Genomic DNA, 13,491 nt, shown 5'->3' with positions numbered 1-13,491 from the left:
GGGGGGGGGGGGAGGGAGAAACAGAGAAGATATAACTATCTTCCGTCATTTAACAAGCCGAAGCTGCGACGAATATCGATATTCGCAATTACTCGGCACAATATTATTGATTACCTATCAATTCAGGAAACGTGGGCAGTAATGAAATAAACTTACATGCCAGTTTGATATCTCCCACAGCGTAGGCCGAAGCGGCGCGTGGTTTATGCGTCACGAGTGCCAGCTCGCCTAAATAACCGCCAGCCGGAACACGATTAATCTGTAGGATATTAAAGGTCCCGAGTTAAGTAAGAAGAAAATTTTCTTGGCGCTCGTCGTCGACGTAATCAGATCGTTTCGCGGGAAACTGGATTAGCATATAATATAAATGTACCTCAATTTCACGGCCGTGTTCGCCGAGTCTAGTGATTCTAACTACGCCATCCTCGACGAAGTACATTCCATCTGCGGTGTCTCCCTGCCTAATTATCTGCTCGCCATTGGAAAACTGTTTCGGTACAAGGGCATCCGCTAAATTCATCCGCTCGTAAGGCTGGAAGAATTTAATACGATGCAAATCTCGTAGGAGTTGATATTTTAAAAATTATTTCTCGTTTTTATTTAAATATTTTTTTAATCAAAAAAGAGGAATAGCTCCTTTGATAAAGAAAATATGCAATAATTATATATTTAATCTCAAAATAAAAACTCGAGAATTATTTATGATATAAATTTAAAAAAATGTAACATATTTTTAAAGTCTTTAAAAGTAATTATATAAATAGTTTATATATGTATATAATATTTACCTCCAGAGACTTTAACATCGGTACTTTATTAATAAGATTTTCATACATTTTACGCTTTTTGTACGCGGATTTAAGAAGAATACGTCGGAAAGTTTGCCTATCCATGGCCCAAAGCGTGCCAGACGTAATAGCTTTGACAGTGGCTGCTCTAGGCATATTGTACAGAAGAGCCAATTCTCCAAAAGCACCACGATTATCGTAAGTGTGAATATGATTATCTGTTGCTGTGGCGGGATCTTTGACGTATACCTCGAATTTTCCTCTGAAACACGAAATGCAATAGATAGCGACAATCGAAAATGAAAGCTAAAAGATTTATAAGGCAGTTATGTATATTTCTGTTCGGACGATTTCAAATTCCGGTCAAATAAACAATCGAAAATAATAAGATTACTAAGCATATTGTTCGAATATTTTCAGCTCTGAATAAAAGCACTGATCGACTGTGTGCATCCCCTCTTGGTTCACTGGATCTTCCCGCTGAAGGGAGAAGCCTATCGATACGTTAACTGTAATATATAAAGAAAAAGTATTACCTCTCGATCACATAAAAGTTATCACCATCGTCGCCCTGCCGGATAATAAATTCTCCCGGTTGAACGCTTTTTTCGAACATTGCGTCCAGTACGTCCGCCATTTGTTCCTGCAAAAGTAATTTTATTATACACGTTTAAATACGTTTTAGCGCAATATTATCGTCCGCGGGATTTAAAATATCGGCTTTAATATTGTAGTACGTAAGCAGGGGGAGTAACGTTAATATCGCGGTGATAATCGATGTACGTGCTTCTATGTATATAAATACATTTATATACGTATATAAAGGTGTTTCATTATTACATATTTCCTCTTAACGTAATTGATTCTTGGCCAACATAAAATCAATTTTTACTAAGTGAAAATTTTTAGACACACACATCTTCTATTTTCGTTGACTCTCAATTTGCGACGTTGGATAAATTAATGTGTGTAATTGCATATCAAATTAAAATTATAAAATAAAGAGAAATAGAATATATACTTTAAAGAAAATATTAATTATATTAAAAAGTAATATCATATATTAAATATACAAATATTAAAAATAAATATATTGAAAAATTAAATAATTACAAAATTTAACAATATCTACTTGTCAAGTCAAGTGACGACCAGTAATTTATACTTAAATGCATCAACAAGTCGCTAATGAACAAAACAATTATCTCAATTATGCGAATCGTTTTGCTGGCAAAACCGATTGCTCTTAATGAGAGATTATTCGTGATTTTCTTGGTATTTCGCCCGACTGGCGCAGATATATCAAGTCGCTGTTATACCATTCCTATTTGTAATCATGGCTGTTGAACGCACTATGTTTAATTTACCTCGTCTAGAGCGCGAAACAGGAGTATGTTCTTAACGCTTTCACTAAGCCTTTGTCGCTGCTCGTCGCTCTTTGGATGGACCATCTGAAATCAATGAGCCATATGAAGACAAAGTTTAGGTAAAATATAGCTAGACAAAATTTTTTAATTTATTATTAAGGCGCCTGTTTAATTGAGACATCGTCACTTTGTCGTCTTTATGAGAAAATTTCTTCCCTTAATGAATAATTAGAGAATGATTTAATACAACCTGAACAAGTGAAAGCTGTGAAATATATATCGTTTCGTTCTTGATTTATTAAACGACAATCTCGTTTATATGCAAGAAGCGATATTATTATTTAATAAATGAACACACATGCTTTAAGTTATTCCATTTAATCACTATATCGATATATTTACTGTGTCCAATAATTTTTGCTGCTTGTTCTTGAATTTTTGACTTCTAGAAATTATACAATAAAGTTATCTGCAATTTAGTTCTCTGCAAAAGCTACAACCAGCAAATTCAATAGTTTGACTAGAACTTGAGATATTGCCCTTTATGTTGGATGGTGAACTTTGACCTCTTCTATGCTCCACTCGCTATTATTTTAAAGATAAAGTACATCGTTTGTCAGATTTTAAAGATTATCAAGCTATACAATTTTGCATAGAGTTCCTAGCAAATTTATTAATAATAAAAACGTCACAGGTCACGTAAAAGTTATGCAACGGAGCCTTGCTATTTTTTTATATAATAATAGCGTAAAGTTCAAGATATTTAACGTCTATATGGTACCTTTAATGTCTAGAAGCATTTACGCGAAGCGCGTATAACTACTATAACAGCTTTTTTCTACACAAGAAAACAGCCCTGGAGTTAAAAAGTTCCATTCTTCAAGAGAGCCCTCGCTGGAGCTGCTGTTAATGTTACGTTATTCGTTTAAACCTTAATTCTTCTACTCGTAAAAAGCCGCGCCTCTGCCATTAAAATTATTCGCCTTTGTAACTTCTCACTCTCGTCTGCACGTTGGTTAGCGACTTGCGTCGCGTTATTGCGGCCAGCAATACATACTCCTCGTTTGTAGCAAGTGCATACGCGGTAATCGGTCTCTCCACAAGAGCGGCTGGTTCTTTTGTTTCGTTATCGTCGCCAATTGTTATACACAGAAACGATCAATTTCGCAGGGAACCTCCTCGTTCCCATTACCGACGTGTCCCATCTGCTGCCGCAGCATTGTGCTACCGGGCCGTGTGTATCGTATGATTAAAACTTTATACCGAGGGTCAACCGTTTGTCGATGTTTGCCATTTGCAAAACTGTTATTTCATCGCACATTCGGCGCGTTATCCTTTCTATCGCTCATAGTATCCTGTTTCTCGAGCGCGCAATATACATTTTAACAATAGAGCTTTCGATGCCAGAATTTAAAATCGATTTTTCTATTTTCGCAACTTTCCAGTGTTTTCACACACTTTTTTTTTAACAGTCTGACGTTAACAATTCTATTTCTTAACTGAAGAATTTAACTGAGTGTGGACTTTTTTTTACTATTCGCAGTTCTAAAGTTTGATTCGCGTAAAGCCCTGCTTCTTTCTTGCTCACGCATGGATACAATATAAACGCATCTTCGCCAAGGAAAAATTGACTCCAAATTGACTGGAGAAATTCACCGTTAAAGAAGACCGAGCGAATCTGATGTACCCTTTATCGTAAAACGGTTAAGAATCTTCACACACATACGTCGAAGTTGTCTAGCCTTTCTAAAAATCGCGAGTGTCCCAGTTTTCTCTGCTATTGTTCTCTAGTTGTCGTAGTAGCATGTAGAGAGAAAATACGATCGGTCAGCCTGGCCTATAGGGGGAAGAGAGACAGCCGATTTTCCTCTTGGTATAACCAGCCACCACGGGGTGACGATAATCGGATTCACCAGGGCTATCTTTGTGAAAATATTCTCTCTCTTTCTCTCGTCGAACGCGACCCGTCGCCGGCGACCCCTCGCGCGAACCCCCTTACTACCCTACAAATACATACATACACACACCTCGCGCACGCTCCTTTCTCCCTCATTCACGTGCGCGTATGGACGGATACGTACACACGACGATGATGCATATACACATGTAAATCACGTCCGTGCCAGGTTATCGAACACGAGGCCTGACGTCACAAAGGTACATCGTCGACCTCGCATCGTTGAGCAAAGTAACTTCGTTCGCGTTTCGTCATTCGCGCGGCAGCAGGCCGCGAGAGAGAGAGAGGGAGAGAGAGAGATTGTGCGCCAGCTATGCTTTAATAGACTGTGATATATATTATGTACCTCGTGTATATATACACACACACACACACACATACACACACACACACACATACACGTGTGGCGTATAACGACATTTCGTAACGAGAGAGGAGAGAGAGAGAGGCTCTATTTTCTGCTACCACCGAAAAAAAAAAAATCTAAACCTCCGCGTCGAAGACGGGAACGTTCGTCTCATCGCCACTTCTCGTCGAAGCGAAATACCGGCGATAACGAATATACGTGCGAATGCATTATAGTATGCGAATGCGTTACATAAACCCGTTCTCTACTTGCGTGGTTACTTTGCGTCACGTCTTCGGGCCGACCGATTTTAGATTTCCGTAGCCACACTCTACGAAAATAAGTAATTAACGAAACGCGTAAGAGCACGTTTGCGATTCAGCATATCACGCCAAAAGTGAGACCGGCCAGAACGATTTCAATATTTTCATCTCCGCGAAAATGAATTGACTTTATTAAAAAGTCCAGCTCTATTCTCGTATATCGCATTTGAGTATGTTAGCGCGGAATTTCTTACGTCAACACGATTTTTCCTTCGGCCGAGCACGTATTTTTTGCGGTCTCGGCGATTACTTATACGCAGCTACAATTGACGCATCGGTTTTCGCCAATTCGACGGACGTGACGAGCGTAAAAAAATGCGTGCTGCCAAAGCCTTCGTTGCTGGAAAAGATATATCCGCTGTTGCAACATCTGATACGAAGTCTAAAAGCGACGGCAATATATGATGTGCATATCGAGAAGAGAAACGGCGTTTTAGGACGAACGAATCTGCGATCGAGCAACTGTCAAGTCAATAGATCATCATTACGCGGACTATTGGCGCGATTGTATGTATTAACAGAATTTATTATGGCGCATCGATACGTAATTTGTTCAATCAAGTGGGAGACTTTTTCAGATCTTTTTTTTTTTTTAAATTTGAACGCGATATGTTATCGGGAACGTGCGTAATAATTCGTGAAATAGTAACAATAACACACATATGATATACCTTGAAGCCGTCATCTTCCTCGTCATCCTCGGGATTGTAAGTTTCCGCGAAAACGCTCTTCCTTCTGGAAGCAAATCGGCCGACTGGTGGCTCTAAAATACAAAAGAGACATTTCGATTAAACACGATTGCTATTAAACTAAGGAAAGAAAAATATATGGAGAGCAAATCAAATTGATTAAATGTCGATCAATTAAATTTATAAAACAAGGTGTAACTGAAGGAGAGCGATGAATGACGCAGTTTACTCTGGTCCTCTATTAACGACAAAAGGCAAAATTGACAGTATCGTTGAATACGAATGATTTTTAGTTTGGTCGATTGCAGTGATTTCATTGCTAGAAATACACAATTATCGCGATAATAAAATGAAGGCCCGCGTTTTATTATAGATGACAATTTTATGCATGTTTACCGCGTCAAGTTTGACATTTACGTAATTGAACGATTGTATTTTCGAGAAAACAGTCTCCGAGAATTCGACGTAGATTACAAAAGCTGTCGCGTAAAAAATGATCTGTCGTTCAATTATGTAAATACGAGACACTGCGCGTGTTGGCTCGTTCAGTTTAGTTAACTATTGCGAAATCCGGTCTCCGGTAATAAACGAAGGAGGAACAGGCAGTAATTTTTGGAGTTTTGACATTAGCATTTTGAATAGTGTCACAGAGAGATATCGTATCCTTTTTTACAGCTTTACGCGACAGAAGTTTTTGCTGAAGTTTCATTTTCGATCGCTCTTCGCAATTTGTGATAGAGAATCGTTGAAACTTTTTTTTTCCATAATGACATACACTGTCAACGTCTTTCTCAAGTGTTGATCTTTCGTCTTGAGACATTTCGCGTTCGTCGAGTACGGATATTGAACGTGAAACCGTACACTATCCTCCTTCAAAAGACACAAATTCCCTTATACGGCAAAAAAATTATTACGTCGTTTCACCTCATCCCAATTACAAATATATATTTCCCGATGTCGTGTGCAACACGATTTTCCATAACTAATAATAACAAGATTCTACGTAAAGAAGATAAGTCGAAACTATAGAGAATAAATATATTTCCAATTCCAAGAAAATTAATCTTGAAAGTTCAAAGATTAATAATAACTTGCTCTTAAAACTTTTAAAAATTAACGGTATCTTTTTTCTTTCGTGACGTTAAGTAAAAATATCACGAGAAAATGTGGAAAAACAAATTTGTTAAAACAACTAAAAACTTCACCGATTTAGTAAATTTCCACTCGTAATATACGAATAGTCATAGTTTTCTATGTTAAAAAGCGCACGCAATAAAGTTAAATAGTTATGTATATAGTTGAATGTAATTATAGGTAATCATATTTGTTATAATAGCAACTTTTTACGAAAATCAATCCAATATATACATCAAAATTTGTAACGAAACATGCTAGCTATGATGACATATATTATGCCACTATAAAGAAAATATTAACAATTTTTATTGTTAAATTAGCCATTTTTATTGTAGCAAAAAAATATAGCTGAATTATCATACTGATAATTGCTTAGAAACATTTTTTTAAACCATCAAATCTTTTAGTTATAAATGTTGAACTCGCGCAGCAAACTACATAGCTTTGCTAAATCACTCAATCTCTTCTCATTTTTTTTTTGCGTGCAGTGCAATTTTACCCGATTAAATGGTATTGAAAAATGGTATTTTTTTGAGCGGATACAAGTTTATACATTTCTATTACTCCTTCCAAATGTAACAAAGTTTTCAATGCCGCAAAATCTATCATACACTAAAAATAATTACTAAATCTTAATACATTTTTTTTTTCAATATTACTAAACATTTACTTTCAATAAATATTTACTAAAAAAATAAAGAAAATAATTAAATCCAAATTAACTTGGCGATTCTTGCATCAAGTAAATATATGTTCACATTTAGTAAATATTTATTTAAAATAATTCAAACAGGTATTTTTTAAATTAGTTTAAATTTATTTTAGTATTTTTTTCAGTGTACGACTTTAAAATTCCGACTTATGTCTCGTCATCGGACAATAAAAATTCCGTGGTGTTTTGTTGTTTCGCACCTTTGTCATCCACTGGCTCGATGACGGAGATGAGCGACATTTGGTCCGCGGAGGAAAAAATTAAACACACGGCAGAAATGTGCACGAGGACGAGGAACACGTTCGTCTTTCTTGCCAGCACGTTCACGCTCACTTGTCACGAAACAAGAAATATATCGTAGGCGATATATTTCTCGTATCTACCAACTGATCCACAGACACGATTTTTTTTCACAATATTACACGAGGGGAAGGAATTTCGACGTGGTACGAAGTAAACGTGACGCGCGGTAAACAATTCCGGAACGTAGCATCGGTTTACAGAGTGATGCAGTCATAAATATTCAAGCGTTTCTCTTCTTTCCTACTCTGACGAACATTTTATCCAATCATGAGTAAAGTAAACAATCGAACGAATCAAAGGGATTGCTCCGTTTTTTTTTTTTTATTTCAGCTACGACTTCTGCTGGGAAAAGAGTTCCCTGATGCGCGAATACATTTACGAGATCCGTATCCGCGTTGATCCACGCTCGCGTTTTTTTCTTCGAAGATGAAAAGACGAAGTAAACGACGAGGAGCACAGCTGAAAAGGATCGCGTCCGGGATGTGCAGTCGCGTCGTACTGACGGGAATGATGGGCCGATATCGCGGTCGCCGGCTAAGCGCTTGTAAGCGCTGCACGAACAATTATTGAACTATGTATATCGAAACCACCGCGCACCCGAGAATCTCATCTCGCGACAGCGCCTGACCGGACTCAACTGGACCGTGTTGGTACAGCTGAGCGATTGGGTTCCTCAAATCGCGCGCAGGTTTCGAAAAGTACGAGCCAAGTTGATCCGAAGCGGTGTTTGGCGAAACTTCAGCGATATACTTCCGAGCAAATGACAGTGCTCCACTTTGCGCGCGTTTTCTTCTACAAAGATTCTTCGGACGCGCATCTCCGAGATCGAAGCGATACTCCCCTCTTCGTTCCACGCGACGATAATAACCAAGTCTAGGCCTTCGTTCTGGGGTGTTCTGGGGGTAGAATAAAAGGATGGTGCGGAGAAGTGCGGTAACCACGTGAGAGAATTTCCGAGAGGGGATCTCGATCGATTATCGTGACTTCAATCCAAGCGAGATTGAGAAACGTTTGGAGAGTAATGAAAGGTGTCGGAAGGTCGCGAAAGTTCAGAATGAGTCTGGAATAATTAATTAGTATGTGCTACTCAGGGTGAGTAAACCGGATCCCAACTAACGCTAAATATTCCTAAAATATCCGTAAAATATAACATTCCAAGAGTGTTTCAAGAATATTTCGAAATATTTTCCGAATGTAACAGCAACATTTAAAAAATCGTTAAATACATATATACATAATACATACATCGTTATATATTTAGAGAATATTCCATGTATGTTTCATTATATATATATAATTATGATTTTCCAGAAATTCCATGTCCAGAGGTCTCTGAATTAATTTTGAAACGAAACTGTACTGTCAAGAACACATTTCATTTACTCTGACCTTGGAGCCCAATTTAATTGCTCGCTTCAAAGTTGAAATACTACGCTCTATATTCTTTCCTATATGATTCCTATTTACGAGTTAATGTAACAGTAACATTCACATTCTATAAATTGTTCGGAATAAAATTTCACTCTCGAAGAGTACATGATAATTGCGTCAGTCAAACAGGAGTGACATTTTCACTCTTAGAGAGTGAATAATTACTCCAAGGGTCAATTTTTAATCTCTGTGGTGAATAATCTCTCCTACAGATAAATGTTGAGTTTTAATCCGCCTACATCCAATCTTGACGAAATTAAGCTCATTCGCGATGTCTTTGCACAAAACAAATTAATGTGGCAGAAAAAGTGTTGCTCTGCCTCGCAAAGCGAGATATTAATCATTAAAGTTGACCTTTTAGGAAATTTACTCCTAAAAAATTTAAAGCGCAAATATATAATAGCTAAATATTCCATTTATATAACGCTACATTATTCGGAAAATATATATATTCTGTAAAATTATATTTCTCTCAGAAATTCTATATTCGGAACTTCTTGAATTAAGTTTTAAATGAAAAATTGCACTGTCAAAAATTTTATTTGCTTTCACTTTAGGACCTAATTTTGGGGACTCACTAATGCAGAGAAATGCGTTCAGAAATTACATCCAAATAATTATGGTGTGCACTTTTGTTATGGTATAACGTAAATTACAGCGACGCGTAAACTACAGCCTAGAGTTATCTGAGAGTAATTTCTGAACGTACCCCTGCGCTTTTTATACTCTTTCCTATGTGATTTTTTATTTACGAGTTAATGCATCTTCGATACGACCCTCTGTTGGCGAGAATGCGTACTGCTCGTACAAGAAGTATTCATATAATATTCCGAACTTTTTATTTATATTTGAACATTCTGTGAAAATTCTTTTACTGTTTTAGAATACTCTCGGTACATCGGGAATACAAATCGAACTTTTCATGAATGATGAGCGTCAGCTGATCACAATGAATTGCAAGGGTGATCCAAATCTTCGCGACTAAATCATTCATCCATAAAAAAGCCGAGAGCTTATTACGATTCTTGGAAAGTAATAATTTTGTATCTTGAAACGAGAAGAAAATTACGAAAACGAGCAAATTTACTAGATGTTGTCTAATAAAGTTATAAATATTCGAATAAATTCGATAATATAATTTTTGTAAGTTTCACCAAGTTGTGTAGTGATACAAAATCAAATCATTTGAAACGAAGTGAAAATTCACTACATAGGTGTTGCCTAATAAAGTTGTAAATATTCTAGTAAGTTCGCGCACTTTTGAATTTTTACCTCTCGCTTCAAGAGCCGTAAAAAAGCTCTTTATATGTGGCAATAAGAAAGACAATTTGTACATAAATAGTATATAATTAGGAAAGAGAATAAAAACACATTCAACAGAAAAAGCAGCTTTGCAACTATTGTAAAATTCTTTAATATAATTAGTTTATACATTTTCATCTAATGAGTGAGATCGAGACCAATTATATTAAAAAATTTTACAACAGTTGCAAAGCCGCTCTTTTTTGTTGAACGCACCCATTGATAAGGATATACATTCATAAAAAAAGAAAAAAAAATATTAGAACATCTATTTTCGTTCTCCCGTAGTGAAGTTGTTCGCCGAGACGTAATAGTTGGGGATGGAGTTTAATAATCCGTGCAATTTTATAAAAAGGATATACTTCGTGTAACTCAGGCAGGAATCAAGAATACTTTCTTTTCACTTGCTCGACAATGAGAGAGATCCAATAATATCCTAAAAGCATTTATCTTTCTATCGCGAGTCTCTTCGAGAAATTTAAGAAACTTCTTCCTTGATTGGGTAAGAAAGGAAAGGGAAAGAAAATTGAATCAATCTGGGGAAAAAGGGAGAAGGAAGAGCAGAATATTGTTTTTCGTGAAAGAACGGATATCAGTATTGTAGAAGGGGGAAAAAAGGAGAAAAGAAAGAGAGATGTCTAAACTACAACAAATTCGATACCGACTAAAAATTGCATCCGAACAGAAGCGTTTCGATATCACATAATGCATTTATCAGTGGAACATCCCGGCGTTTGTTCAGACATACATTTCGCACTGCGATTACGTGCGCAGCTTGTTTGGAAACCGATTCCACCAATATCGTTCAGCACTAATCCCACATAATTGTCCATATTACATGACCAACGTTACAATCCCGAGAGGAAAGGGAGAATTGGTTCAACTAACTCCGGTATTAATCAGCATATCAGTGGTCGAATCTAGATACCCGTTCAGTAGATAATCACCTATGGTATTGTTAAATATACCGATCAATGGTTGCGTTCAGTAGAAAAAGTTTTACGACTGTTGTAAGAATTTTTAATATAATTGATTCTTACTTTAAATTTCTCTTAATTCTCCATTGAATCTAAATGTATAAAAATAAATCAATCGTATTAAAAAATCTTACAACAGTTCATGTTTCAAAAACTGTTTCTTTCTGCTGAACGCAGTCATTGAGAAAGAAGAGAGACAGAGAATTCGGCGTGGGATGAACGGAATAAATAACCGATTGCTCAATATTATTAAATTATTATCTATGTCTATTACTGATAAATTACTGACTTTATATTTGCTGCATTATACCCGGAATCACGATATTTTTTCCCTCCGCCCACCTTGCCGCCTTTCATCCACCCCCAGAAGAAAAGTGAGAATCGAAACAACGACGACGAGTCAATTGACGTTAGTACAATCGACCCTGCACGCTTAACTTACAACTGATATCGATTCGAGCAGCATATGACCAGCTCAAGCTTGACTCTACCAACATTATGATTGACACTAATCACAATCAGTTAACCGAGCTATTTGTCACTTTATACCTGTACAAACAATGCCTGATTTTTTTCTCATAAATTAAAGAGAGAGAGAGAGAGATGTAGAGAGAATTGTTTAATTTCTCGAATTCAAGATGACAGGAAAATCTTTATATTATCAGATAGGATTTTTAAAAAGTGCTTTGCTGATTACTCAATTTATTAATTTAAATTAAGAAAAAATAGCGGGACGCTGTGTTGTTTGTGAAATAGAAAAATTTTGAGAAATCAAAAATTCACTGTAACATGCAAGACGGTCTTTTCATTTTAGATTTTTTAGAAGATACATTTGGTATCGATTTTTCTCGCACAGAGAACTATGAAGATGAAAAGTCTTCCACTTGAAAAATTTAACAAGGCCACAGTTTTGCAAAATTCGTTTCGGTCATAAAGCTGCAGAATGGACCATTATGGATTTATCCATCTTGTTTTGAGACCTTTCGGCTCCTGTGGACAAGCATTATTGACAGAATCGCCCCTGATCATGAGATAACGTGAACTGAGATGGAGAAAAGAAAGAGACAGAGGAAAGAGAGACTCCTCTCCCGAGACTCTCACCTTCATCGACAGACTCATCCGGCGTGGACGAGCAGGTCTGACCGTCCGTATGGATAAGCTGCGTACGCCGTGCGTCACGTAGCCGCGTGAAGAAGTCCACGGCGTAGTCGATGATATCGCCAGGCTGTTCCAGCAGATAGCTGATTGTGAACTCCAGCAGGACGTCGCGCAGGTCGTCCGGCACCGTGATCTTGCCGGCGTTACGTTGGCAGCTCATCTTCCTATTCCCCCAAAGACGATCGCCGATCTAGCTACCACGAGGTGGTCCACCTCTCGCGTCTCTCTTCCTTTCACGCGTTTTATATCCCGCTTCCGAATTCCGGAATCTCGACGGAAGCCTCCCGAGTTTCTGCACTTCTTCACGCGGCACAGCCGAATTGTCACGCGCTACAGCGAGCCTGCACGTCACGGATTCTCGCGGAGTCTCGCGCGGGCCGAAGCGAGCAGCGATCGGAGGACCGGGGACAGAAGTTAGAGCCGGAGCTAGAGAGCAGGAGCTAGAGCCGGAGCTGTAGCTGGGCTTTAAAGCTGGGGGTCGGGGACAGGAGAGGAACGAGGAACGCTCGACGCGTCGTATCGCCGCCCACCTTCGACGCGCTGCTGCTTCGCCGCCGCCGCCGCTTCCGCCACCACCTTCACTGCTGCCGCCACCGCCGCCGCCGATGGTTCCGTTCTCCCGTCGCCGTCGCACCGCGCCGCCGGCCGTTTCGTGCACCGGCAAATCGTCGCCGTTGCCACTACCGTTGGCAAGCTCCGTTCGCTTTCCCGGTGCACCGCGCTGACTATCGACGACGGGGGACTAGCTGCCTACCGTGACGACACTGCGCACAGTGTCGCGCCGAACATATGACGAGAACCTCGACTAGTCCCCCCCGAGGACACGAAGAATGAACCGATCGCGGTCGCTAAGATGGCGACTGATAGCACCCGCACCCGTACCTCATCGCGCCGCAGATTGCACGACGGGATGTGCGGGTACTCACGCCAAGTTCAGGTCGAGTCGGATTTCGATTATTCTCGTCGAGTTCGATTCGAGATGAAACGAACGAACGCGCGCT

General features: G+C 38.6%; 1 protein-coding gene across 1 annotated transcript in view; it reads right to left on the bottom strand.

Moving 5' to 3' along the window:
- Pka-R2 (cAMP-dependent protein kinase type II regulatory subunit) overlaps positions 1-13,338 on the bottom strand; it is a 13,820-nt gene extending 482 nt beyond the window's left edge. The window contains exons 1-7 of the mRNA XM_018546681.1: positions 12,434-13,338; positions 5,453-5,544; positions 2,156-2,239; positions 1,325-1,431; positions 789-1,050; positions 374-532; positions 157-259 (exon numbers count right to left, since the gene is read on the bottom strand). Coding sequence (XP_018402183.1) covers positions 157-259; positions 374-532; positions 789-1,050; positions 1,325-1,431; positions 2,156-2,239; positions 5,453-5,544; positions 12,434-12,650 — 1,024 coding nt within the window. The 5' untranslated portion in view covers positions 12,651-13,338. The remainder of the gene's footprint in view (positions 1-156; positions 260-373; positions 533-788; positions 1,051-1,324; positions 1,432-2,155; positions 2,240-5,452; positions 5,545-12,433) is intronic.
- Positions 13,339-13,491: the final 153 nt, after the last annotated feature.

The sequence above is a fragment of the Cyphomyrmex costatus genome, unplaced genomic scaffold, assembly GCF_001594065.2.
Source record: "Cyphomyrmex costatus isolate MS0001 unplaced genomic scaffold, Ccosl1.0 scaffold57, whole genome shotgun sequence".
Lineage (NCBI taxonomy): Eukaryota > Metazoa > Arthropoda > Insecta > Hymenoptera > Formicidae > Cyphomyrmex > Cyphomyrmex costatus.
Note: the sequence above shows the minus strand (reverse complement) of the source record. Positions and strands in the feature narration are given on the sequence as shown.